This window comes from Eptatretus burgeri, chromosome 11 (genome assembly GCF_056783735.1).
Source record: "Eptatretus burgeri isolate ZD-2024b chromosome 11, Ebu_testis_v1, whole genome shotgun sequence".
In the NCBI taxonomy this organism is placed as follows: Eukaryota; Metazoa; Chordata; class Myxini; order Myxiniformes; family Myxinidae; genus Eptatretus; species Eptatretus burgeri.
In genome coordinates this window covers 22,080,519-22,105,428 of record NC_140971.1, presented here as the reverse complement: position 1 = coordinate 22,105,428, position 24,910 = coordinate 22,080,519, and the positions used below count along the sequence as shown (strand labels likewise).

The following is a 24,910-nucleotide window of genomic DNA, read 5'->3' as shown; positions in this document are numbered from 1 at the left end:
CCAAAGCAAAAATCTCCATTTCTCCATGCAATTATTTAATATTATTTTATCAAAGTCACAAAACCGTAATATTCGGCCGTCCACCAACAATCTTTACATAATCCGACGGCTTAGTCAGTCAGGCATGCGAGGATAACCTTTATTGGGATAAAAATCACTTTTAAACACCATCTTTATCGAAAACACCGTCTGCGCGCACACGCAAAACCTTTACGTGACTCAACGCCGCGTCTGCTCGAGCGCGCTGCACCACGTGACGAGCCGTGACGTGGTGAGTGAAATATTTTTTATACAATCTTAAAACGTCTCCAAAACATCCGATTTTTTACCAGAATTTCGACAACCGAGTATTAAGCGTCCTAAGCGATCGCAAAAAACCGAAGACAAAATTAAAATCTAAGTTAAAACGAACTCGTAACATCGACCGAAGCAAAAATACTCCATTTCTCCACATGAATTTACGGAATTATGTTTGACCTCACTGTGACCTTGACCTTTGACCGATTTTGACCAAAATCTAATCAGCATGAGACATCACCCTCCTGGATCAAGTGGTGTAATTTGACATTGGTAACCTCTTCCGTTCTTGAGTTATCGTGCCTACAAACAAACACACACACAAACAGAGGACGGAAGTCATCAATAAACTTACGAAATCTTTAGACTTTGTAAGTAACAAACAGAAAAACAAGCAGTCATGGACTGGTACTTACGAAATCGTCAACTTCACCTCTGACCTTGTCTCATCAAAGCTGTCTCTAGAGAAGGTAGCGACGCAAACCAGAAGTTTCTACGGTGATTCTGTACAAAACCATCAAAAATCGAATGTTTGACCTCACTGTGACCTTGACCTTTGACCGATTTTGACCAAAATCTAATCAGCACTAGCCATCATGCTCCTGAATCATGTGGTGTAATTTGACATTGGTAGCTTCTTCCGTTCTCGAGTTATCGTGCCTACAAACAAACACACAAACACACACAAACAAACACAAACAAACAAACACACAGAGGATGGAAGTCATCAATATACTTACGAAATCTTTCGATTTCGTAAGTAACAAGGCGGACGATTACAATATCCCGCTCTGATTGGAGGGCGGGATAATAACCCCTCCGAGGGGCGGGATAATAATAAAAACTGGCAGCTGCTTTGGAGCTGCTTGTGAATGAAACTGTGGATAGTTTCGCAGATATGAATGTTAAAATGATTGCAATACAAATGGGAACTGTGCAAAATTTAATTGCTTTGGATTTAGTACTTGCTCCACAGGGGGAAGCCTGTGCTCTGATTAGTTGTGAATGTTGTACTTGTATCCCAGACGAATCAAACCACAGTGCAAGTTTGAGAAGAAGAAAAATGGGAAAAATTAAAGAAGAAACAGCTCACTATGATAATTATTATACAGATGATGGAATATTTTTCTTGACTAAAAGGGATCTTTAGAGGATGGTGGAAAAAATTATGGATTTTTGTTGGACTTATGTTATTTGTTATTAAAGTAGTTTTCAATTGTGCTACTATAACACTGCCCTCACAAAAGGCATCCTCACTGATTGCCTCATGCTTTGAGAAGAAAACTACCTCCTCTTTAATGGTACAAACTGAAGAGGCCTTTCTGGAATTGTGCAAATTGGAACTCTGATAAATACTGCCACCCTTTCTACATGCAAGTATTCAATGCTTGCATGGACTGGAATCTGGGGAAGATGTTGGAGAGATCAAGCTGCAGTATAGGACTTGCGAATGTCAAGATCTCTGAAATTGATTCGCAGATGATGCAGTCATCCTTGTGGAGATGCTGGATATCCTTGTTGGGGCCCTCGATGTGCTGAATGAGGAATCGGAGCAGCTGGGACTACGGGTTGATTGGCAGCTCGGTTTATTGACCCCCTTTCGGGTGGGAAACAATGTCAATTCTGCCAAAAAATCCTTCTGGTAGTGGGTATGACTCGCTATTATTGAATGTGCATCATATAACGCCACCTGGTGGAACCCTTTCTTAAAAGTGATAAATCGTAAATGTGGGGGGAATTAACTTCTTTAATTAACTGGATTCTGGATTAAAGACCTTTGCCTTGAAGTCGTTAGCACTTTCCACTTCTTCACTCTCAAGCTATGGACCCTGGTCTAGCTCTTAGTATCCACAGGTATTTTGCTGAAAAACTTTTCCACACTTATTCTGTCTATACCCTTCATTGTGTCGAATATCTCCAGCAGATCCCTTCATTTAATTAATTCACTGGATTCTTTGCGAGTTAGTCATTATTTAATACATCAATGATTTGGATAGTGGGGTGAAGAGTAGGCTTTCCAAACTTGCTGATGAGGCAAAGCTTGGAGGTAATGTGGATAGCCAAGGGAGTGGTGATCAGATTCAGGAAAGTATTTATACTGGCATAGATTTGGCAAAAGATTAGCAGATGGAATTTAACATAAACAAATCTAAGGTGCTTGGGATGGGTAAGAATAATGAAAATAGAGATTACATGATACAAGGCTCAATCATGAAGTGTGTCACACAGGAGAAGGATCTGGGGGTGGTAATAGATATGGGAGTTATGCAGGCAGGACAATGCCAGGTAGCTAAAGGTAAAGGCAAACAGGGTCTTAGGTTATACTAGTAGGGGGATAAGTTATGTATATATATATATATATATATATATATATATATATATATATATATATATATATATATATATACATATATACATATATACATATATACATATAGACATATATACATATATACATATATACATATATATACATATATACATATATACATATATTGATATACATATATACATATATACATATATACATATATTGATATGTATTGACATATATATACATATATACATATATACATATATACATATATACATATATATCCCTGTGTGTCGTAAGAGGCGACCAGGGTTGCGTCAGGAAGGGCATCCGGCGTAAAAACCTATGCCAAATCATTATGCGGACAACAAAACGAATTTCCATACCGGATCGGTCGAGGCCCGGGTTACCAACAACCGCCACCGGTATAGAGCAAAATGGAGACAGTTGGTCCGCTGTGGCGACCCCTAGCGGGAGCAAGCCGAAAGAGGAAGAAGAAGATATATATATATATATATATATATATATAAAAGGCCGTGTTAACACTGCATAGGAATAGAGTGAGGCCTCATCTAGAATACTAGAATGTGAGACCCGTCACTTCACTGACAGGAATATCAATCTTTGCATAATTGCTAAGAAAAAAAAAAGTTCAAATGAGCTAAGATCCTCGTCCTCTTCATGATGACGTCATAAAAACGAATATGACGTCATTGTGATGTATCAGGTTTGCGATAAATAATTATCTGTGCTAATGCCCTGCTTGATTCCCACAAACAAAATTCAAACAGCTTGCCTAGTTTCAGAGATAATGGTATAGGCCATTTCCATTAGCGGCAATATTATGAAGTCAACTTTTTTCTAGGAAGAATTTCCAAAATCAGAGATGGTTACTGCCTGCGCATGGGCTTTCTGCATATACCTGGCAAGTTTCACGAAGATCCGATGAAAACTCTGGGTTGTGAAAGAAAAAAGTCAAAAAATAGGAATGACGTCATAAAGATTGATAGGACGTCATAGTGATGATATCAGATATGTGCTTCATCAGATATGTGCGGTAATTCATCTCTGCTAATGCCCTGTTCGATTCCCGCAAACAGAATTCAAAAAGCTTGTCTAGTTTCGGAGATAATTTTTAGGCGATTTCCATTCGCGGAGATATTTTGACGTCATAACTTTTTTTCTAGGAGGAATTTTCAAAATCGGAGATGGTTACTGTCTGCGCAGGGTATTTTTTTTACATATACGAGGTGTGTTCAAAATGTATCCAACCTTAATTTTTCGCGCGTAAGCAAATGAAGCTTGGGAGGCGTGGTTCGGTGCACGTATGTAGGCGATCCTAATTCGTATGCGTGAATATTTTCCCGCCTACAGAAGCTGTCAGTCGCCGACAGACCGCCGATGTGTGAGGAAGTGTAAGTGAGCGCCATCGGATTTTCGTTTTTGACAAAATGACGGATCAAAATGCCAGGAAACAAACTCTCCTCACACGTGTCTGTGCAGCACATTATATGCTGCGTGCACATATATGTGTGTATGCGGGTATTGCTATCCTGCGCTGTGTAGATGGTACCGATATTGCTTGGTTAATAGTATCCCCAATAGTACAATTGTTGATGGACAGACGCAGGCATTCATGCAGGCACGCCGAGACCTTGCTCCTTTTATATATTAGATTGTATTCAGTTTTGGTCACCACATCTGAGGAAGGGAGTTCAGCATACAGTTACTCAAATGATTCTGGGTCGATGTGGACTCAGCTTTGAGGAGCAGCTGAAGACAGGGCTTATATTCATTACATATGAAGTGATTATGAAGGGATCTGCTGGAGATCTTCGACATAATGAACGGTATAGACAGAATAAGTGTGGAAAAGTTTTTCAGCAAAATACCTGTGGATACCAAGAGCTAGACCAGGGTCCATAGCTTGAGAGTGAAGAAGTGGAGAGTGCTAACGACTTTAAGGCAAAGGTCTTTCATTCAGAGAGTAGTTAATCCATGGAATGGTCTCCCAGGCGAGAGGGGGTGGTGGCAGATGAAATGGTAGAAAGATTTAAACTGGAATTAGATAGGTACCTAGAGATAGATGGGTAGATGGATATTGGCAGAAACAAAGTTGGGCCTGATGCCTTCCTCCTGTATTGAACCTTCTTGTATTTCCTAAGAAAAAGAAAACAAATAAAAATTTAATACCCACGTAAATGGGAAGCGTGAGAAGCGACCCAAATACATGAAATAGTGTCAGATAATGTGGGGAAAACACATCTTTTGGGAATCTATGGTTGAATAATATCCAAGGGCAACATTTACCACCAGGCATCTCAATATTTACCACCAGGTAGTACAAGATTTACCATCAGGTATCTCAAGATTTACCATCAGGTATGAAAAGATTTACCATCAGGAATCATAAGGTTTACCATCAGGAATCACAAGATTTACCATCAAGTATCACAAGATTTACCATCAGGTTTTGCAAGATTTACCATCAGGTATCACAAGATTTACCATCAGGTATGAAAAGATTTACCATCAAGTATCACACGATTTCCATTAGGTTTTGCAAGATTTACCATCAGGTATCACAAGATTTACCATCAGGTATTGCAAGATTTACCATCAGGTATCACAAGATTTACCATCAGGTATCACAAGATTTACCTTCAAGTATCACAAGATTTACCATCAGGTATCACAAGATTTACCTTCAAGTATCACAAGATTTACCATCAGGTATCACAAGATTTACCTTCAAGTATCACAAGATTTACCATCAGGTATCAAAAGATTTACCATCAGGAATCACAAGATTTACCATCAGATATGAAAAGGTTTACCATCAAGTATCAAAAGATTTACCATCAGGTATCACAAGATTTACCATCAGGTATAAAAAGATTTACCATCAAGTATCACACGATTTCCATTAGGTTTTGCAAGATTTACCATCAGGTATCACAAGATTTACCATCAGGTATTGCAAGATTTACCATCAGGTATCACAAGATTTACCATCAGGTATCACAAGATTTACCTTCAAGTATCACAAGATTTACCATCAGGTATCACAAGATTTACCTTCAAGTATCACAAGATTTACCATCAGGTATCAAAAGATTTACCATCAGGAATCACAAGATTTACCATCAGATATGAAAAGGTTTACCATCAGGAATGAAAAGATTTACCATCAGGTATCACAAGATTTACCATCAGATATTACAATATTTACCATCAGATGTCACAAGATTTACCATCACATGTCGCAAGATATACTCTCAGGTTTTGTGATATTTACCATCAGGTATCACAAGATTTACCATCAAGTATCACAATATTTCCCATCAGGTTTTGCAAGATTTACCATCAGGTATCACAAGATTTACCTTCAAGTATCACAAGATTTACCGTCAGGAATCATAAGGTTTACCATCAGGTATCAGAGGATTTGCCATCAGGTATCACAATATTTGCCATCAGATATGGCAAGATTTACCATCACATGTCGCAAGATTTACTCTCAGGTTTTGTGATATTTACCATCACGTATCACAAGATTTACCATCAAGTATCACAAGATTTCCCATCAGGTTTTACAAGATTTACCATCAGGCATCACAAGATTTACCATCAGGTATCACAAGATTTACCATCAGGTATCATGAGGTTTTACAATCAGGTATCGTGACATTTACCATCAGGTATCACAGGATTTGCCATCAGGTATCACAATATTTGCCATCAAGTATCACAAGATTTGCCATCAGGTATCACAAGATTCGCCATCAGGTATCGTGAGATTTACAATCAGGTGTCGTGAGATTTACAATCAGGTATCACAAGATTTACCCTCAGGTATGAAAAGATTTACCATCAGGAATCATAAGGTTTAACATCAGGTATCACAAGATTTACCATCAAGTATCACAAGATTTATCATCAGGTTTTGCAAGATTTACCATCTGGTATCACACGATTTACCATCAGATATCACAAGAATTACAATCAGGTATCACAAGAATTACCATCAGGTATCATGAGATTTACCATCAGGGATAACAAGATTTACCATCAGGTATGAAAAGATTTACCATCAGGTATAAAAAGATTTTCCATCAGGAATCATAAGGTTTACCATCAGGAATCACAAGATTTACCATCAAGTATCACAAGATTTACCATCAGGTTTTGCAAGATTTACCATCAGGTATCACAAGATTTACCATCAGGTATGAAAAGATTTACCATCAAGTATCACACGATTTCCATTAGGTTTTGCAAGATTTACCATCAGGTATCACAAGATTTACCTTCAAGTATCACAAGATTTACCCTCAAGTATCACAAGATTTAGCATCAAGTATCGCAAGATTTACCATCAGGCATCAAAAGATTTACCATTAGGCATCACAAGATTTACCATCAGATATCACAAGATTTACCATCAGGCATCATAAGACTCACCATCAGGCATCGCCAGATTTACCATCAGGCATCACAAGATTTACCATCAGGCATCACAAGATTTACCATCAGGTATGACAAGATTTACCATCAGACATTGCCAGTTTTACCATCAGGTATGACAAGATTTCCCATCAGGCATCACAAGATTTACCATCAAGTATGGCAAGATTTACCATCAAGCATTGCCACATTTACCATCAGGTATGACAAGATTTACCATCATGTATGACAAGAATTACCATCAGGCATTGCCAGATTTACCATCAGGAATGACAAGATTTACCATCAGGTATGAAAAGGTTTACCATCAAGTATCACACGATTTACCATTAGGTTTTGCAAGATTTACCATCAGCTGTCAAGACTTACCATCAGACATTGCCAGATTTACCATCAGGTATGACAAGATTTACCATCAGGAATCGCCAGATTTACCATCAGGTATGACAAGATTTACCATCAGGAATCACAAGATTTACCATCAGGTATGAAAAGGTTTACCATCAAGTATCACACGATTTACCATTAGGTTTTGCAAGATTTACCATCAGCTGTCAAGATTTACCATCAGACATTGCCAGATTTACCATCAGGTATGACAAGATATTCCATCAGGAATCGCCAGATTTACCATCAGGTATGACAAGATTTACCATCAAGCATTCTCAGATTTACCATCAGGTTTGAAAAGGTTTACCATCAAGTATCACACGATTTACCATTAGCTTTTGCAAGATTTACCATCAGGTGTGAAGATTTACCATCAGGCATTGCCAGATTTACCATCAGGTATGACAAGATTTACCATCAGGAATCGCCAGATTTACTATCAGGTTTGACAAGATTTACCATCAGGCATCACAAGATTTACCATCAGGTATGACAAGATTTACCATCAGGTATGACAAGATTTACCATCTGGCATTGCCAGATTTACCATCAGGTATGACAAGATTTACCATCAGACATTGCCAGATTTACCATCAGGTATGACAAGATTTACCATCAGGAATCACAAGTTTTACCACCAGGTATGAAAAGGTTTACCATCAAGTATCACACGATTTACCATTAGGTTTTGCAAGATTTACCATCAGGTGTCAAGATTTACCATCAGGCATTGCCAGATTTACCATCAGGTATGACAAGATTTACTATCAGGAATTGCCAGATTTACCAACAGGCATCACAATATTTACCATCAGGCATCACAAGATTTACCATCAGGTATTTCCAGATTTACCATCAGGTGTCGAAAGATTTACCATCAGGAATCATCAGGTTTACCATCAGGTGTCGTGAGATTGACCAACAGACTAAACTTAGATTTGGGGCTTCGTGAAAGTAGAGAATCCCGAAGAATGCAACACGTGTGGCAGCTTCTTCCCTCAGCCACTGAAGGGTTGCTTAAATGAAGAGTGGTTGGCTGTCTTGTATTCTACAGGGTGGACACAATGTCTCATCACCCTTTTAAAAATTGTGGCAATGCCTTTGTGGGCTGAGCGTTAATTTGTTTTCTTTTTTCAGATGGGGTAAACGTAACCATGTGAAGTAACACTTCCTTCCTAAAAGTGACAATTCACAGATCATGGCACAAAGTGATTCTTTGCAATGCCAATGATGGAACACAAACGGTCCAAAAGGCACTGAAGGCTGGTGTCATTTGCTGTAAAATGTGTCATAAAGCTAGAGTACTGCAAATATATGTGGTATAAACTTGAAGAACACTTCAGTGTTGTCAGCTCATGTGATAAAAAGAAATGTCAATTTTTGCAAGGGGGTGACAAGATATTGTGGCCACCCTGTACATAAAGTAAAGGCTCATGGAAGAGCAAGAATCTACTTAAGTAACATGCTCTTTATGGTGGCAGTTAATAAAGTAGAGAACCTCCATTATATATGATTGGTTTTTTTTTGGCAAATGTGTACACAAGAAAGATATTGGAGTGAAACTTGCAACTGATTAAACTTTGATCTGTGATGTTCAGTTACAAGCTTTTGCCACAAGATGGCTTTCATGATTGTGGACATGTTAAACGTCGAAATGGCCGTTTTCGAGGTTTTGAGTGTAGGCCGTGTATATTTTCGGTATTGAAGGGGATTCATGAGCAAAGTTTCCTCCTCTTCAACGACTACTACTACGACTACTACTACTACGACTTTAACCGCCTCAATTATCCTACCTTTTGTGGGATTGGCAGTGGAGAGTTTTACCCAAATCTTTCACGAACGGGCTGGCCAGGTATGACGTTCAGCTGGAGTCGATCTGGTAGGGAATTTTTAACTCACCTGGACTTTAATCAGGTGAGCTTATGCGATCGAGCAGTGTCCGTAGGTGAGTGAGTGAGTCAGTCCATAAACATTTCAGTCATTATCGCTTGAACCAAACACACGATTTTGATGAAACTTGGCCACAAGCTTCATATCTGATGCCTCATGAAGGTTTATTGACCGCATCAAAATCTGCGCTCATCAATGGGGTATATGGGGGGTTTATGACCCCCCCTCCCCAAAAAAGGTATTTGCTGTCTTCTCCAAAACTACACAAACAATTTCGATGAAACTTGACCACAACCTTCATCACCCGTAATGTACCAAAGTGTATGGACCGCATCAAAATCTGCGCTCATCAATGGGGTATATGGGGGGTTTTTGACCCCCCCCCTCCCCCAAAAAGGTATTTGCTGTCTTCTCCAAAACTACACAAACAATTTCGATGAAACTTGACCACAACCTTCATCACCCGTAATGTACCAAAGTGTATGGACCGCATCAAAATCTACCCTCATTAAGGGGTGTACGGAAGGGGGGGGGGAGAGTTCAACAACCAAAATAGGTATTTGCTCTCTTATTTATTTATTTTTACATTGTCGAGGCTCATGTGAGAGGTATGGACAAAACAGTGGGGAACAGAGACATTAGGAGATCCGTGGAAGGGAGAGGGATGCGGCGGGGAACATGGGGTATACAAGATGGACATTACAGGGACTTTCAGGAAGGAAAGCAGGGAATTTGAAGGAGGTGGGCTTGGGGTGGATTAACGGGGGTAGAAAAGATCATGGTGTTTGATGGGGGAAGATAAGAGATGGTGGTGAACGGCTGTTTTGAAGGTTTGGAGGGAAAAATGGGATTGAATAGAGTGAGGGAGTTTATTCCAAACGTGGGAAAAAGGAGCAATAAAAGAGTGAAGGTGAGCAGTGATACATGATTTTGGTAGTTTTACCAGAAGGGGGTTGCTGGCAGACCTTGAGCCCCCTGTGGAAATATGGGGTGGGGGGGCATATTGCATACAGAGCAGGGGGGGCGAGACTGGAGAGGAAACGGTAGGAGACAGAAAAACCACTGACCAGCCTGTAGTGTGAGAGTGAGAGGCCCAAAGTCTCAGCCTCTTCACGGGAGATACCAATGATCCTAAATGCCTTGGATTCCACAGCGTGAAGCCGAGAAAGGTGAGAGGCAGGAGCACCAGCCCAGAGGAGAGAGCAGTACTTCATCAGGCTGTGGATGAAAGCTTTGTATGTGCTCAGGTGGGCTGAGGAAGGACTTTGCACGACGGAGGATTCCCAGTCGGCGATTGGCTTTGGAGGCCAGGTTGGAAATGTGGTTTTCCCAGGAAAGATCATGGCAGATAGTGAGACCCAGAAGCTTGAATGAAAGGACCTCGTCCAGCAGATTGTTGAGAAAGTAGATGGGGGAAGTAGATGGGGGGGGAGGGGTTCCAAATGGTCCTTTTGGAGAGACATCGTGAGAGTGTGAGATTTGTCAGGATTGAAAGACATGTTCCACGTGTTGGACGAGCTTGTGCTTTTATCCAGATCTGCATTGAGTGAAGAGGCTGCTGCCTGCCAATCTGAGGGATGACAAATAATACGATAGAGGGTGGAGTTATCAGCAAAGAGATAAAGAGGATTTTCCAGAGAGTCAGAGAGATCGTTGATGAAAACCAGAAAAAGAACAGGGCCCAGAATACTGCCTGGAGGAACTCCAGCCTGGACAGGAAGAGGGGATGAGAGAACTCAATTGGAAGAGGGGTTGAGACAGGAAGAGGGGATGACAGAAGAGGGGATGAGTCTATAAAATCAAGTGCACAGCCATGCAATCTCCATAGACAAACATTGCCAGTAGAATGGGCCATACTGAAGAGCTCAGTGACTTTCAACGTGGCAGGATGCCACCTTTTGAACAAGTCAGTTCATCAAATTTCTGCCCTGCTAGAGCTGCCCCAGTCAACTGTAAGTGCTGTTATTGTGAAGCAGCAACATCTCGGAGCAACAACAGCTCAGCCGTGAAGTGGTAAGCCGCACAAACTCACAGAATGGGACCGCCGAGTGCTGAAGCACGAAGTGCAGAAAAATTGTCTGTCGTCAGTTGCAACACTCACAACAGAGTCCCAAACTGACTCTGGAAGCAACGTCAACACAAGCGCTGTTCGTTGAGAGCTTCATGAAATGGGTTTCCATGGCCGAGCAGCTGCACAGAAGCCTAAGATCACCATGTGTAATGCCAAGTGTCAGCTGGAGTGGTGAAAGCTCACCGCCATTCGACTCTGGAACAGTGGAAACGCGTTCTCTGGAGTGATGAATCACGCTTCACCATCCAGCAGTCCGACGGACGAATCTGGGTTGAGCGGATGCCAGGAGAATGCTACCTGCCCGCATGCATCGTGCCAACTGCAACGTTTAGTGGAGGAGGAAGAATGGTCTGGGGCTGTTTTTCATGGTTTGGGCTAGGACCTTAGTTCTAGAGAAGGGAAATCTTAATGCTACAGCATACAATGACATTCCAGACGATTCTGTGCTTCCTACTTTGTGGCAACAGTTTGGGGAAGGCCCTTTCCTGTTTCAGTATGACAATGCCCCCATGCACAAAACGAGGTCCATACAGATATGGTTTGTTGAGATCGGTGTTGAAGAACACGACTGGTCTGAACAGAGCCTTGACCTCATCCCTTGGGATGAATTGGAACATCGGCTGCGAGCCAGACCTAATCGTCCGACATCAGTGCCCTATCTAAGTCACCGGTGACCTCACTTATGCCCTTGTGACTGAATGGAAGCAAATCCCCACAGCAATGTTCCAACATGTAGTGGAAAGTCTTCCCAGAAGAGTGGAGGCTGTTTTAGCAGCAAAGGGGGATCAACTCCATATTATTGCCCATGATTTTGGAATGAGATGTTGGACAACCAGGTGTCCATATACTTTTGGTCATGCAGTATGTGTGTGTGTTTATATGTATATATATATATATATATATATATATATATATATATATATATATATATATATATATATATATATTCATATACTCACAGATAGACATGCAATATGATTGTGAAGTTCAACATGCTGCCATTCAATTAAATCCGTCAGTGAAGGGATGGGTAGGTACGCAGAGTAAGTCCTGTAAATGCTCTCTGCAATGTTCTATCATGTACCAGACTGTGACAGCGGTTGCCATTCTTCAGTGTTGTCCACTTATCATGGAACACCACTCCGCAGCACTCCAACAAGATTAAAAAAAAATTAGTCGACTCATACAAAGTACTTCTATGCTTTCCCAGACCTTGCAGCCATGAACTCTAGCCATTGGACCACGAGAAGTTATGTTTTCACCCCTATTTGTCTGTCTGTCTGTGAGCAGCAATTCTCAAAAAGTAAAGGACGGATTCAGATGAAACTTGTTGGACAGGTAGGGTGTGTGACAAGGATGGATTAATTAGATTTTGGTGAAGATCCGGATCTGAGAATTTTTCTTAATGATTCACCATTGGGAGATGTGGCCAAAAACGATATATGTCATGATATCTCAAAAAGTTGTGGACAAGTTATGACAAAACTTGGGTGGATGAGTTGGTTAGGTGACAAGAACAAGCGGATTCGATTTTTGTTCCAATCCGGATCCAGATCTGACCCATCAGTGGGATACAAACACATAAACTGTTCAGTCTGGCGGTGGTACTGCTCTACCGATGCCGTTCTGCTTTTGTTATGTGGTTGAAAGTTCTGAAACTACGCACTCAAGGCAATATTACATAGGTCCTTTGATTGAACGACAAGAGTGAAGACCCACGGGTGCATATCCAGGACGAAATGTGCATATTGTGATGTACATAGCCATGACAACTGCATATACAGCTGGACCTTATTTTGACAGATTGCGATCAAACGGGCATGGTTCTGCAAAATCAGCAAGCTTAAAAAGATGGAAAGCTGAGTTCAGCTGATTCAAGCATCTACTGTAAATGGAGGGAGGGCAATCTCCCCCATTCGATAATGATTAAACTGCACTTTGTGACGGTGGCTCTTGGCCTCGAGATAGCCATGTAAAGTGCTTTTGACTTCTGCTCACATGTTCTAGCTTGTTTACTGAACGGCTCTCTTTCCTTCACACCCCTCGATTTGGCCACAAGCTGTTTCACTCCATCCACTCGGATCACTCAGCACGGGCACGCGTACGCACCACCAGGCGCGACACCTGCCGCGTTTCGGTGCCCAGCAGGTAAAGGTGCACCGAGTCGCTCGCCCTAATCGGAGACACCTTATCCATCTTCACCTTCCTGCTCCTCCAGACTCCTCCACAATGGATCTGCTCAGATTCTCGGTGTTCTTCGCCTTCTTCGCTGTCCCTTCATCGCAGCAAGGTGAAAAGAGAAACCACCACATTAAGTAAAACAAGTCACCAGTGACTTATTTTCAGTTGTTCCGATGACAAAACCATTCGTACTTTACTTGTCCCTCTGTCTGCAACAAGTTTTGTGCGGTATTAGTGGCTTAGGCTCGACAAAATTAGCACCTGATGTTTGAAATATTACAATAATAATGATAGTAATAATTCGAGAAATGTCTGTTTGTGTGTGTTCTGTTTCTTTAGCATCCTTAAACCATCATCAGCAAGTTATGGAATCCATCATCGCTTCAGACATTAAATCCTTCCTCTTCTCAAATGGCTTGATTTCCAATCATCAATTTGGTTTCACACCAGGTCACTCTACCCTGGATATGCTGCTTCTGCTCTCCCAACAAAGGATGGACATGGAGGTACTTAATGCCAAACATGACATCAGAGCCATCTCCCAAGGCATATCGCGTGCTTTTGACACGGTCTGGCACCCTGCCCTGCTCAACAAACTCTCTTCCTATGGTATCCAAGGCCATCTCCACTCATGGCTCGCAGACTTCTTCTGCTGTAGCAGTCAACGTGTGGCCCTAAATGGAGTTTTCTCATCCCCTCTTCCTGTCCAGGCTGGAGTCCTCAAGGTAGCGTTCTGGGCCCTGTTCTTTTTCTGGTTTTCATCAATGATCTCTCTGACTCAGGAAAATCCTTTTATCTCTTTGCTGATGACTCCACCCTCTGCCGTACCATCTGTCATCACTCAGACCGGCAAGTCGCAGCTTCTTCGCTCACTGCAGATCTGGATAAAATCACAAACTGGTCCAATACGTGGAACATGTCTTTCAATCCTGACAAATCTCACACTCTCACTATGTCTCTTCGAAAGGACCATTTGGAACCCCCCCCCACCCCGCCCTCTATCTACTTTCTCAAGAATCCTCTTGAATAAGTCCTTTCTTTCAAGCTTCTGGGTCTCACTATCTGCCATGATCTTTCCTGAGAAAGCCACATTTCCAAACTGGCCTCCAAAGCCAGTCGCCGACTGGGAATCCTCTGTCATGCAAAGTCCTTCCTCAGCCTACCTGAGCTGCTGACCACTTACAAAGCTTTCGTCCGCAGCCTGATGGAGTACTGCTCTCCCCTCTGGGCTGGTGCTCCTGCCTCCCACCTTTCTCGGCTTCATGCTGTGGATACCAAGGCATTTTGGATCATTGGCATCTCCCGCAATGAGGCCGAGTCTTTGGGTCTCTCACTCTCACCGCAGGCAGGTTGGTGGTCTTTCTGTCTTCTACCATTTCCTCTCCAGTCTCGCCCCCTACCCCCCCCCCCGCTTGTCTGTAATATGTCCCTCCCATATTTCTGCAGGGCGCTTATGGTCCGCCAACAACCCCCTTCTGGTAAAACTACCAAAATCACCAATCACTGCTCACCTTCACTCTTTCATTACTCTTTTTTTTCCCGCCTTTGAAGTAAACTCCCACACTCTCTTCAATTCCATTCTTCTCTCCACGCCTTCAAAACAGCCATTCACCACCACCTCTTATCGTCCCCCATCCAAATCCTCGATCTTTTCTTCCCCCGTTAATCCACCCCAAACCCACCTCCTTCAAATTCCCTGCTTTCCTAGCTGAAAGTCCCTGTCATGTGCATCTTCTATTCCCCGTGTTCCCCACCCCATCCCTCTCCCATCCACAGATCTCCTAATGTCTCTGTTCCCCACTGCTTTGTCCATCCCTCTCCCGCCCCTCTTGTCTCCGGCCCCCCTTGTTGTGCGTTCTGTATGTTCGCTCTCATATGAGCCTCGACTATTTCTACAAAAAAACAAATAAAAAAACAAACAAAAAAAACGCTGGGCGGAAGGAGTTGAAAACTTGTGGTTGTACTTGTACGGGGAAGGGGGGGCTGTATTTGGGAAGATTCATAGTCTGGGGGTGGGTTAGGGGTTCGTGTTTGGTGGGGGTGCAAGTTGTTTATGTAAATGAGAGAAATGGAACGGTGGAGATCAACAAGTCCAAGTATTTACATCATGGTGAGGGCTTAAGAACTGGAGGATCTCAACCATTTTTACAAGAAGTAATGGGCCACCTGACACTGAACAATCTTTTTTTCCCATTGGAAATTGGAACCAGCTACCACCATCAAGTACCACGACCTCTTCATTTGAGTCACTAGTGAGCAATTTGGTCCATTGGAACAAACTTTCATTGGTCTTCACGGCTTTGTGGCACACCTGCCTGCTCGAGAATTAGCTTGCCTTTCACCACTACACGTCAAGATTTGCTTGCAGGGCAAATCCAGGAATTGGGTAGGGGGGGGGGGTCCAAATAACAGAAAATCTAAGTCATATGAACGTTATGAAAACTTTATTGCAGCTTTAAAATAAATGCACATTCACATATTCTTTGATATGCATGTATTGTGCAAAAAGTTATAAAAGTTAATTAACTTAATATTTAAATGCATAACTAAAAATAAAATAGCTTGAATTCAATAAACTTCAAGTTTCAATCTTAAATATCATGTCTAGTGAGACCTACCTGAGTGATGGTAGTGCCTATATAATATGAAATACTAGTAACTATGTTAAATATCACAACTTGAATACAACTACCTTTACTCAGTGTTTAGTGGAGCTCTGGCCAAGCTATACGTATTTTTTTTATGAACACTGTTTCTATCATCAATTCATTATTATCATCAAGAGTTTTCTTTAGATACCACGTCTTGCATTAATCTAATGACAGTTTCTCAGTCTCTGTTCTGTCTGAATAAACCATACAATGTTAAAATACTATAATTAGTAGTTTCTTACCTTAAATCCAACTAAGAAGAAGATTTTAGAGTCATTCACTAGGAAAATGATGTGCTTCCTTTCAAATGAGTCAGAGTGGTGCCATGTGCTCCCAAATCCTGCATGACCCCGATTCCTGTGTGCTAATTAAAGATCTGACAGCCAGCTCTTTTATATAAAGACATGCCTGGGCTGTCTTTAACATGCATTGCTTAACAGACTGAGCATAAACTGAAATCTTGTTTTTTGTTACTCTGAGCTGTTAGTGGTTTATTGATTATTAGGTACTGTATTGATACAGTTTTTCTGAGGCTTCTGGCCTTTTTTGTGGCACACTTTCGTGGGAGAAGGAGTTCTGGGTGACCAGGGAACCCCTGGGTTTGCCACTGTAATGGTAAATATTTTTTTGTTGGGAGGGGGTTTCCGGACAACAAAGAAACCCCCTGGATTTGTCACTGGCTTGGGCCAGGATGGGGATTATATGTTCGTTATTGTTATTACCAAATGAAACTATTATTATTATCATTGTGAATAATATTAGTATTGACTAATATATGGTTTGTTACAATGCTACTATTGTTTTTGTTGTTACCCCCACCAGAGGAGAGGGCATTGCATTTGGGTCCATTTGTTTGTCTGTTTGTCTGTTTGCACGTACAGTACTTTGGTGTTTTTCTCCACAACCACTTGTCGGATTTCGACGAATTTTTCAGCATCGGAGCGACTACTCATATGGAATGTTTTAATGATAATTATGATGCCATAGGTCACATGGTGTGGCAGCCATGTTGGAAAACCGAAAAACTTTGGACCTCTATCTCTAAAACCACAATCAGGAAAAAATTGAAACTTGCACATGGCAAGTACTCCTCATGGGGAAAAAGTGTGTTTGTTTATGACGTCATATGTGCCTTCGTTCTGATGTCATAATTGCATATGTAGAACACGACATCCGATCAGTGTGAAAATTTTTGAGGGTCATCTCGGGATAAATCCCATCCCTCTCCCTTCCACAGATCTCATGTCTCTGTTCCACACTGTTTTGTGCTTTCTTCTCCTGCCCCTCTTGTCTCCTGCTCTCCTTGTTATACATTCTGTGTGTTAGTCTCATCCGAGCTTCGACATTGCATGTTAAAAAAACAAACAAACAAGTCGCGGAACATTCAAAGTCCACCGACCCCATGTCAAATAAATAAATAACAAATCCTCCATCGCACAACATCACCTTACAGCACATGGAGTCGGAATTGGGAGGGAGCGGTGTACAATAATTGATTGATTAATTGCATAATTAAAATATATAAATTGAAATCATGAAATAATTAATTTCTCCATCAATTGCCGAATGGCATACCAAAACCACCACCGCTTCATCCGAATCTAACTTTTTAAAAAATCAAGTAATTAATCGAAAAATGAATAATTAATTGATTAATTGATTAATCAATAAATCAGAAACACTCTTTATAGCCAAATCATTTGTTCACTGTTGTGTCCAAATATCAGCTTCCTCCCTCAAAAGGTGCCTGAGACATTGCCCAGAAGAGAAATAAAATAAATAAGCAATGAAAAAATCGATAACAAGTGGTACCAGGCACAACAAATCCCACCCATTTAAGTAGATACTCCGATTTGTTGGTACCTTCTCTGATGCAGAATGATGCATAGGATGGCCTCTGAGGCTTTGCTGTTGGTTTTGGACAGTCCACCAGCTTTGTGGTTATGCTTGGTAGATCTGTGATTGAACGCATCTGGGCTGGTCCAGTTCGTTCAAGCTTTGGAATCTTATCGCCTGGATCACACCTCTGGTAAATCGCCATTGCTGTAGCATGAAGAGTTCTTTTTCCGTCGGTAGTGTCCTCCGCAAAATCGACATTGTCGACTGCAAAGAACAAGTATCTTCCCATCACAACATCTGGGGGCATGTAAAGGCCATCGTTTCGTTGATTGCCATTCTCTGAAGTATGGTAGACGGTATCTGCCCTTCTATTCTGAGTAATCTGTTGTACTCCACAGACACTCCGAACTTATGTAGCATATCAACAACTTTTTTGCTCCTGGTGGCTTGCCTCATGGCTATTCCGATAGCCAGTTGCTGTGGCATCTCGTGTTTCATTTTGAAGGTCTTCGTTACCTTGTTTCTAACTTGTTGTGGTGACAAGTACTTCGCCACAGTACTTTGTGCCAGACTGACGGCATGCTTGTTGATGATGAAGTATTCCTTGTCTGTTGACAATGTTGTGTTTGGGCCCTGGATTAACCATCTATAAAATATGTAGAGTTCTTCTGGAACATGCTCGCTCGTAGAGTCAGATAAGTTTCCAGTGAATGTCCATTTGTCGGCCTTGCGTATCGCTCTCCTCAAAAATGAAGATGCTTTGTATAGCACCCTCATGTCCGATTCCATCCCCATCTCTGTTTCCTCCATCCGGTTAATGGCTTTATCCCTGGTAGTTTTGATTGTGCAACGTTCTGGTTCATTGATGCGCTTCGGTTTGTTGAACTCTGTACTGGGTATTTCGTTCTGCAGCAGTTGCTTGATTACCTTGTGGGGGCATTCTGGATGGGTCACGTTGTTAGCAGATCTTATTGCAGTGAAAGTGTCTTGTAGTTCACCAATGTTGAGGATCTTTCCATCCAACATCATGCCTTCTGCTCGGCTCAGGAACTCAATTTCTGCTGCAACCTCAACTACAATACTGGCTTGAGGAACTTCTGATGATTTCTTGACATGCCAAACATTTGTTACATGAATTGCCCAACATCGCTTGTGGTATTTGACATCAATGGCATGCATGTCTGTGGGGTTTATTGAAGTACTGAGCTTCACACGAAGCTGTTTGTCTCCACTTTTTGCAATGGCTTCCTTAAGAGAAACACTTGCATTTCCAGTGGCGAGTAGATGTAGTGAATTAGTACGTGTTGCTCCAAGATCACAGAAGAAACACAGGTCACTCTTGTATGGGGTTGAATGAGAGCGTGTAAATGTAGTTGAGGCCTGAGAGGATTTTTCATCATGGATTCCTTTGGATGATAATCGTTTCTCGTACTGTCCTTTTGCTCTGATGAGCATTCCAGCATGAACAGTATTCTGCTGACATTTCCTGTGCCATGAGGCAGATTTTTCCTGCAGGTCCTGGCTGGAGACATTTCCAAGTCACCGGCTGATTTCGGGATAGTCTCTGTCACCGTACTAAGCTCGCTCTCTGATACAGAGTAATATCTTCTCGTAAGCACTGGGACTCTGAACTAATGTTGCGGCACTTTTTGTTTGGCAAATAATACACAAGGAATAGTCAGTGTCTACTCTCGCAACTTTCTCTGGAGGAAATACAGTTTTTGTGGCTGACTCCATTTCGATATTGACAAGGTGATGTATTAGAATGTGGAAGCATTTGTTAGCAATAGCAGAATACGCAATAAGCTGTCACTGGGTAAAAGAGAGGAATAGTATGCTGGAGTTCCAATCTAGTGTCTACAAACTACCGATGACCCTTTCTGTTCTTGTCAGATGTTCTGCTGCATCTGAAAAACATAACAGTGAAAAACATAAAAGTATGTTTTGATACAGAATCAGCTAGATTGCATTGAATATATCATCTTGTGGCTCTTCAGCAGCATCACATCTGAAAGAGAGAAAATGCTTATATTAGTGGATACCATGGTTACTATAGTCATATGGGAAGACTACCTCAACCTAATCATCTACAGTAGGATTTGTGGCATGTGTTTACAAAATCATGCATCCAAATTTACAGATCTCGGAAGGAGTAACCTTCCGATTCATTAGGGGTTAGGGTTACATTTTGAGGTATATCTCGTTGAATTATCAAGTGAATGATATGTATAAAATATCAAAACAACTAGTGATAACATAGGTACGTTGCGATACTATTCATTAGCAGATTGGTGAGCACATTGTTGAGAAAAAGGTATTTTGGTGAACTGCGAACGGTGAAACCGAAGTCGAAATATGGTCAAAATTTTGATTTTTGTGCGATTTATTCATGATATGGCTCATACATTGACGAATAAATGACCTATGAGTATGCAGAGGTTCATGCCGGTCAATTTACCACCAAATATGACAAAAGTGGTGGTATATGGAGGGGTCAGGGTGACATCATGTCACTTTTTTAGCGGCATAAAATAGTCATTCTTCAAAAAATGTTAAATGTGTTCAAAATACACGTCCGCACCATTTCCCAGAGTGCAATCAAGCTTTTTATTAATCATTAGGGTCCACTTGAAGAGTCTAGCATGGTGGTTTGCTTTCATACCAAAAATCCCATGGGATTATGATGCTCCCTGACTACATGAACGTAGGCTAGTTATAAGGCTAAACCTCTAACGTTCCATGAGAGCCCGGTTTATTATCGGAATAATTATAATAATAATAATAATAATAATAATAATAATAATAATAAGTGTTTGTGGTGTAGCACTGTTCCCAATGGGAGGGGGTGTTTCAAGTCATATTATTCTCTGCATTAAAATCATAGAGTAGTGGGGCAACTTAGCATAACAATTGTGCATTTTGTGAGGAAAGCACCAAATTTGGCACACTAGTAGCCTAATATATTATGAACAGATATGGATATTGGGCCATCTCAAATTCAGCCGCTGATGGCTGTGGCAGCCATTTTCCAAAATGGCCGCTAGCGGTTACTATAATTTCACTCTAACATTGGTTTGAACATTTATTAAAAGCTGAATTAAGAAAACCATAACCTGTAGCCACCTCAAGTTTAAAGATAGCCGCCATTTTGCAAGATGGCTGCTAATTATTTGTTGTACCGGATAACTATCCCACTCATAGAAATTGGTTGTTGAGAATGGTGGCAAACGAATCGCAGGCTGCGTCTGATTGATATGAATACCAACATCGCTTATGTAAAGTCAGTGGTTGTTGAGAATGGTGGCAAACGAATCATGGGCTACGTCTCATTCATATGAATACCGACATCTCACTCATAGAAATTGATCGAGAGATGTCTGATTTAAATGTTCTGAATCAGTGACACAGTCTGCTTTATTAATATTCTCTCAATTTTGTGAGTACTCTCCCTCACACACACACAAAGCTGTGCATTCAAGTGCGGCCTTTTTGCACTTGCAACGCTTCAGACAGCTCTTCTTGCATTTGCACGATACTAGCTCATAGCAGGTGTGGGCTGCTTTGGGTAGCTTCGTCCAGTGTGGCTCGTACACCCCCTCGTCATTCTTGACCCAGCCCCAGCTGGATGGAGGAGGCAGCTCTGGCGTTGGTAGCAGTGTTTGACCCCACACATGGCCTCCTTAGTAGGCCGCCCTCTTCACAAGCTCCTCCAGAGCTGCCTTGGTTGGCGGGATCAGCTGCACATTGTTCTTCTTCGCGAAGAGTTTCTTCCGGGCCTTGTCAATGTCGTTGCACGTGCTGGTTCTGTCATAGAGCAATATGACGAACCTCTCGATGGTGTGCATTATATTGTTTGGTATGCCACTTGGTGCAGAGGATAGCTTCAGCAGTGCGTCTGTAAGTTCTGGCAGAACGGTCCAGATTGTCCAAGCAGTCTTCTTACCATGTCCAGCAAAGCTAGATACAGTGTCACACCCAGTCAGAGCGTGAAACATTGGGAGTGCCTGTGCCTTCTCTGGTCCTAGGCCAGCTGCTATTTTGTGGGCTGCCAGGTACTGAAAACTCTTCCCAGTGCCAAATGCTAGCCACAGTTCATCTTCTGGTTGCAGTCCCTGGGCCACTGACACAGCCAACACCACAACATTGGTGTCAACTGTCTTGATCAGTATCTTGTGGTGACCATGGTTGGCTGCATGGGATGCATGCAACAACATTCGACTGTCAGCTTTTTTGTGGCTGCATGGGGCGAGCAAGGCCAGGTCTAGCAGCGGTGGCTTGCTCAGGACTGCCTCTCCATCAGTGATAACCAGCTGCTTGTCATCCTGGTCAAACCACCTGAAGATAGCTTTTGATGGGAACTTGAACAGCTCGGTCTTGTTGGTGTCCACTCGGAGGAAGTTCTGCCAGTTTCCAGGTATAACTGCTGCTCCGACCACGTGTCTACGCACTCCTTTTCCACGCTTTGATCTTGCACTGTCTTTCAGTGAATCAGCAAAGTAGCGGTCCCAGACCAGGTCCAGGCATGACACAGTCTGAAGCTTTGTTGACAGGTACGGTATGAAGACATCCTGGGCATAGTCATCAAAGTTCTTGGCTACCGCAGGCTTCAGCATCTGGACAATGACTGCCCCATCAAGAACTAGGCTGGTGGTATCAGGAGCCTCTGATTGGGCATTGGAGAACTCTTCAAAGTATTTGAATGAATAACAATGAATCGAGTCAACAAGTGTAAGCTGGCAACTCAACCGTGCATGATTCCGGGGTCAATATGCACGCACATCACTTCTACTACCATATGCCAAGCCAATAGTGCTCTGAATGTTTATCTTTGGTTTTCATTCAGAATCTGTGTCTTAATAAGACTAATTAGTCCACTTTAACTTTTTTTCTCAACCAAATCAAATTGTTACTTTCTTTGACAATTATTGAACCTTTATTTGTAAATAAACTTTCACTATCAACCTGCATTCCTCTCCAGTAAAGCAGATATGTGTCATAACAGTAACCACTGGTGGCCATTTTGAAAAATGGCTGCCACAGCCATCAGCGGCTGAATTTGAGATGGCCAATATCCAAATCTGTTCATAATATGATAGGCTACTAGTGTGCCAAATTTGGTGTTTTCCTCACAAAATGCACAATTGTTATGCTATATTTAGCTAAGTTGCCCCACGAGAATTTGGAGTGTGGTGTTGGCTTCATGGTTAAGGTTTTAACAGCTTAAGATCCCATGGTTTTGCGTTCAAATCCACTGAATTAACACCAGGTAGGTGGACTCAGCCTGTTATACTTCTGAGGTTGGCAAAATGAGTACGAGCTTACTGGTAACGGGGGGGGCATCACATCAGTGGCATAGCCGTGCCCCCAGAAAATGATGCAGTCATCAGCCACAGGCTACATACGAATAAATACATAAATAGAAGTGGGAGATTATCATATTTTATATCATACTTCTGATGTGCTCCTGAACCGGTGGACAGAACGAGTTGAAAACTGGTGGTTGAACTCGGCGGGGGAGGAGAACTCGGCGGGTTGTACCCGGGGGAGCTTTAGGGGCTAAAAATTAAACAACAACAACAAAAAAACAGTATAGTCTTGTGAGTCAAGGTGGGGGGTTGGACCCAAATTCTCCACATGTAAATGGTATTGTTTCCTGAGAGTTTGCTTCTGTATCAATCTTGTTCACCCTGAGCATCTTCACTCCCTTACCCCTCATTCCTCCACACATCCCTCAATTATCCAAGTGTCCCTCTATTTTGTCCCTCAACCCTGCTTCTGGTGTTTGCCCCTCTTTCTACTCTACCTTTTGTTCTGTTGCATCCTGATCCGTTCAGTGTTCTACCTCTTACATGAGCCTTGACTTTGTATACAAAAAAACCACAATGTAGTGAACATTGTTTTCCTGTGTGCTGTCCGCGAGTTCTGCCTCAACATCTCTCCACTCGATTTGGATTTTTAGAGACGACGATGAGCGACACGGGGCGTCTGCAGCCCTGGGTGACGGGTCTCATTGCGGTCGTGTGTTTCCTCTTCCTCTCCTTCCTCACCTTCGTGGTCTACAAGGTGTGGTGCCAGAAACAGAGGTGAGGTGACCTTCATATTTTCTTTTATAATTGCAGGAGTAAGAAAAGTAAAGATGAATAAAATCAAGAATCACTGCTCACCTTCACTCTTTCATTCCTCTTTTTTTTACCCGCCTTTGGAACAAACTTCCCCCACTATCTTCAATCCCACTCCTCCCTCCAGGTCTTCAAAACAACTGTTCACCACCATCTCAAATCATCCCCCATCCACAACCATGATCTTTTATTCCCCCGTTAATGCTCCCCAAGCCCACCTCTTTCGGGGTTTCCAGTTCTTCCTTCCTCTTCTGTGGTTGAGAGTTTGTGGCTGTATCCATCTTGTTCACCACCTGCGTCCTCCCCTTGCTCTCATTCTTCTTCAATGAAAGCCCTTGAAAGGCGTGGGACTTTCACTCGGAGAGTAGTTAATGCATGGAATGGTCTCCCTGGAAAGGTGGTGGCAGCAGAAACAGTAGACAAGTTAAAATTAGAATTAGATAGGTACCTGGAAGTTAGGGAGATGGAGGGGTATGGGGATGTTGATAAGATTTTTCGGTAGTTTGATTATATTGATGGGTGATTGTGTACGGAGTGCTGTTGCTGGGGGTCTTGTTAAGGGGAGTTGTGTGGTTGATGTGTGTTTTTAACCAAGCCCATGCCCCCTCTCCGAGGGGGGAAAAGAAAAAAAATACAATAAAAAAAACAAAACAAAAAAATTAAAATATAAAAAAATACAATAAAATAAAAT

At 42.0% G+C, this 24,910-nt stretch overlaps 2 protein-coding genes across 6 annotated transcripts in view; one reads left to right on the top strand and one right to left on the bottom strand.

Moving 5' to 3' along the window:
• LOC147016648 (uncharacterized) lies at positions 1–21,563 on the bottom strand. 4 transcript variants are annotated; one of them, XM_085845517.1, is made up of 3 exons: positions 16,504–21,563; positions 714–801; positions 1–600 (listed from the first exon to the last, which is right to left on the bottom strand). In XM_085845517.1, exon 1 carries the CDS (start codon positions 19,553–19,555, stop codon positions 18,389–18,391), a length of 1,167 nt encoding a protein of 388 aa, XP_085701643.1. In that variant the 5' UTR covers positions 19,556–21,563; the 3' UTR covers positions 1–600; positions 714–801; positions 16,504–18,388. The 4 variants fall into 4 exon arrangements, with proteins under 4 accessions (XP_085701643.1, XP_085701645.1, XP_085701642.1 ...); XM_085845519.1 differs by having other exon boundaries at positions 18,125–21,563; XM_085845516.1 differs by having other exon boundaries at positions 1–801.
• LOC147016647 (uncharacterized) overlaps positions 13,395–24,910 on the top strand; it is a 63,450-nt gene continuing 51,934 nt past the window's right edge. For both annotated transcript variants that reach the window (XR_015049134.1, XM_085845520.1), the window contains exons 1-2: positions 13,395–13,719; positions 24,060–24,183. Coding sequence is in view for 1 of the 2 variants with exons in the window: in XM_085845520.1 (XP_085701646.1) it covers positions 13,659–13,719; positions 24,060–24,183 (185 nt within the window). In the remaining variant the exon portion in view is untranslated. The remainder of the gene's footprint in view (positions 13,720–24,059; positions 24,184–24,910) is intronic.

Coding starts and splice junctions, on each gene's coding strand:
- LOC147016648 (XM_085845516.1), bottom strand. CDS start 19,555: ATGCTCATCAGAGCAAAAGGACAGTACGAGAAACGATTATCATCCAAA.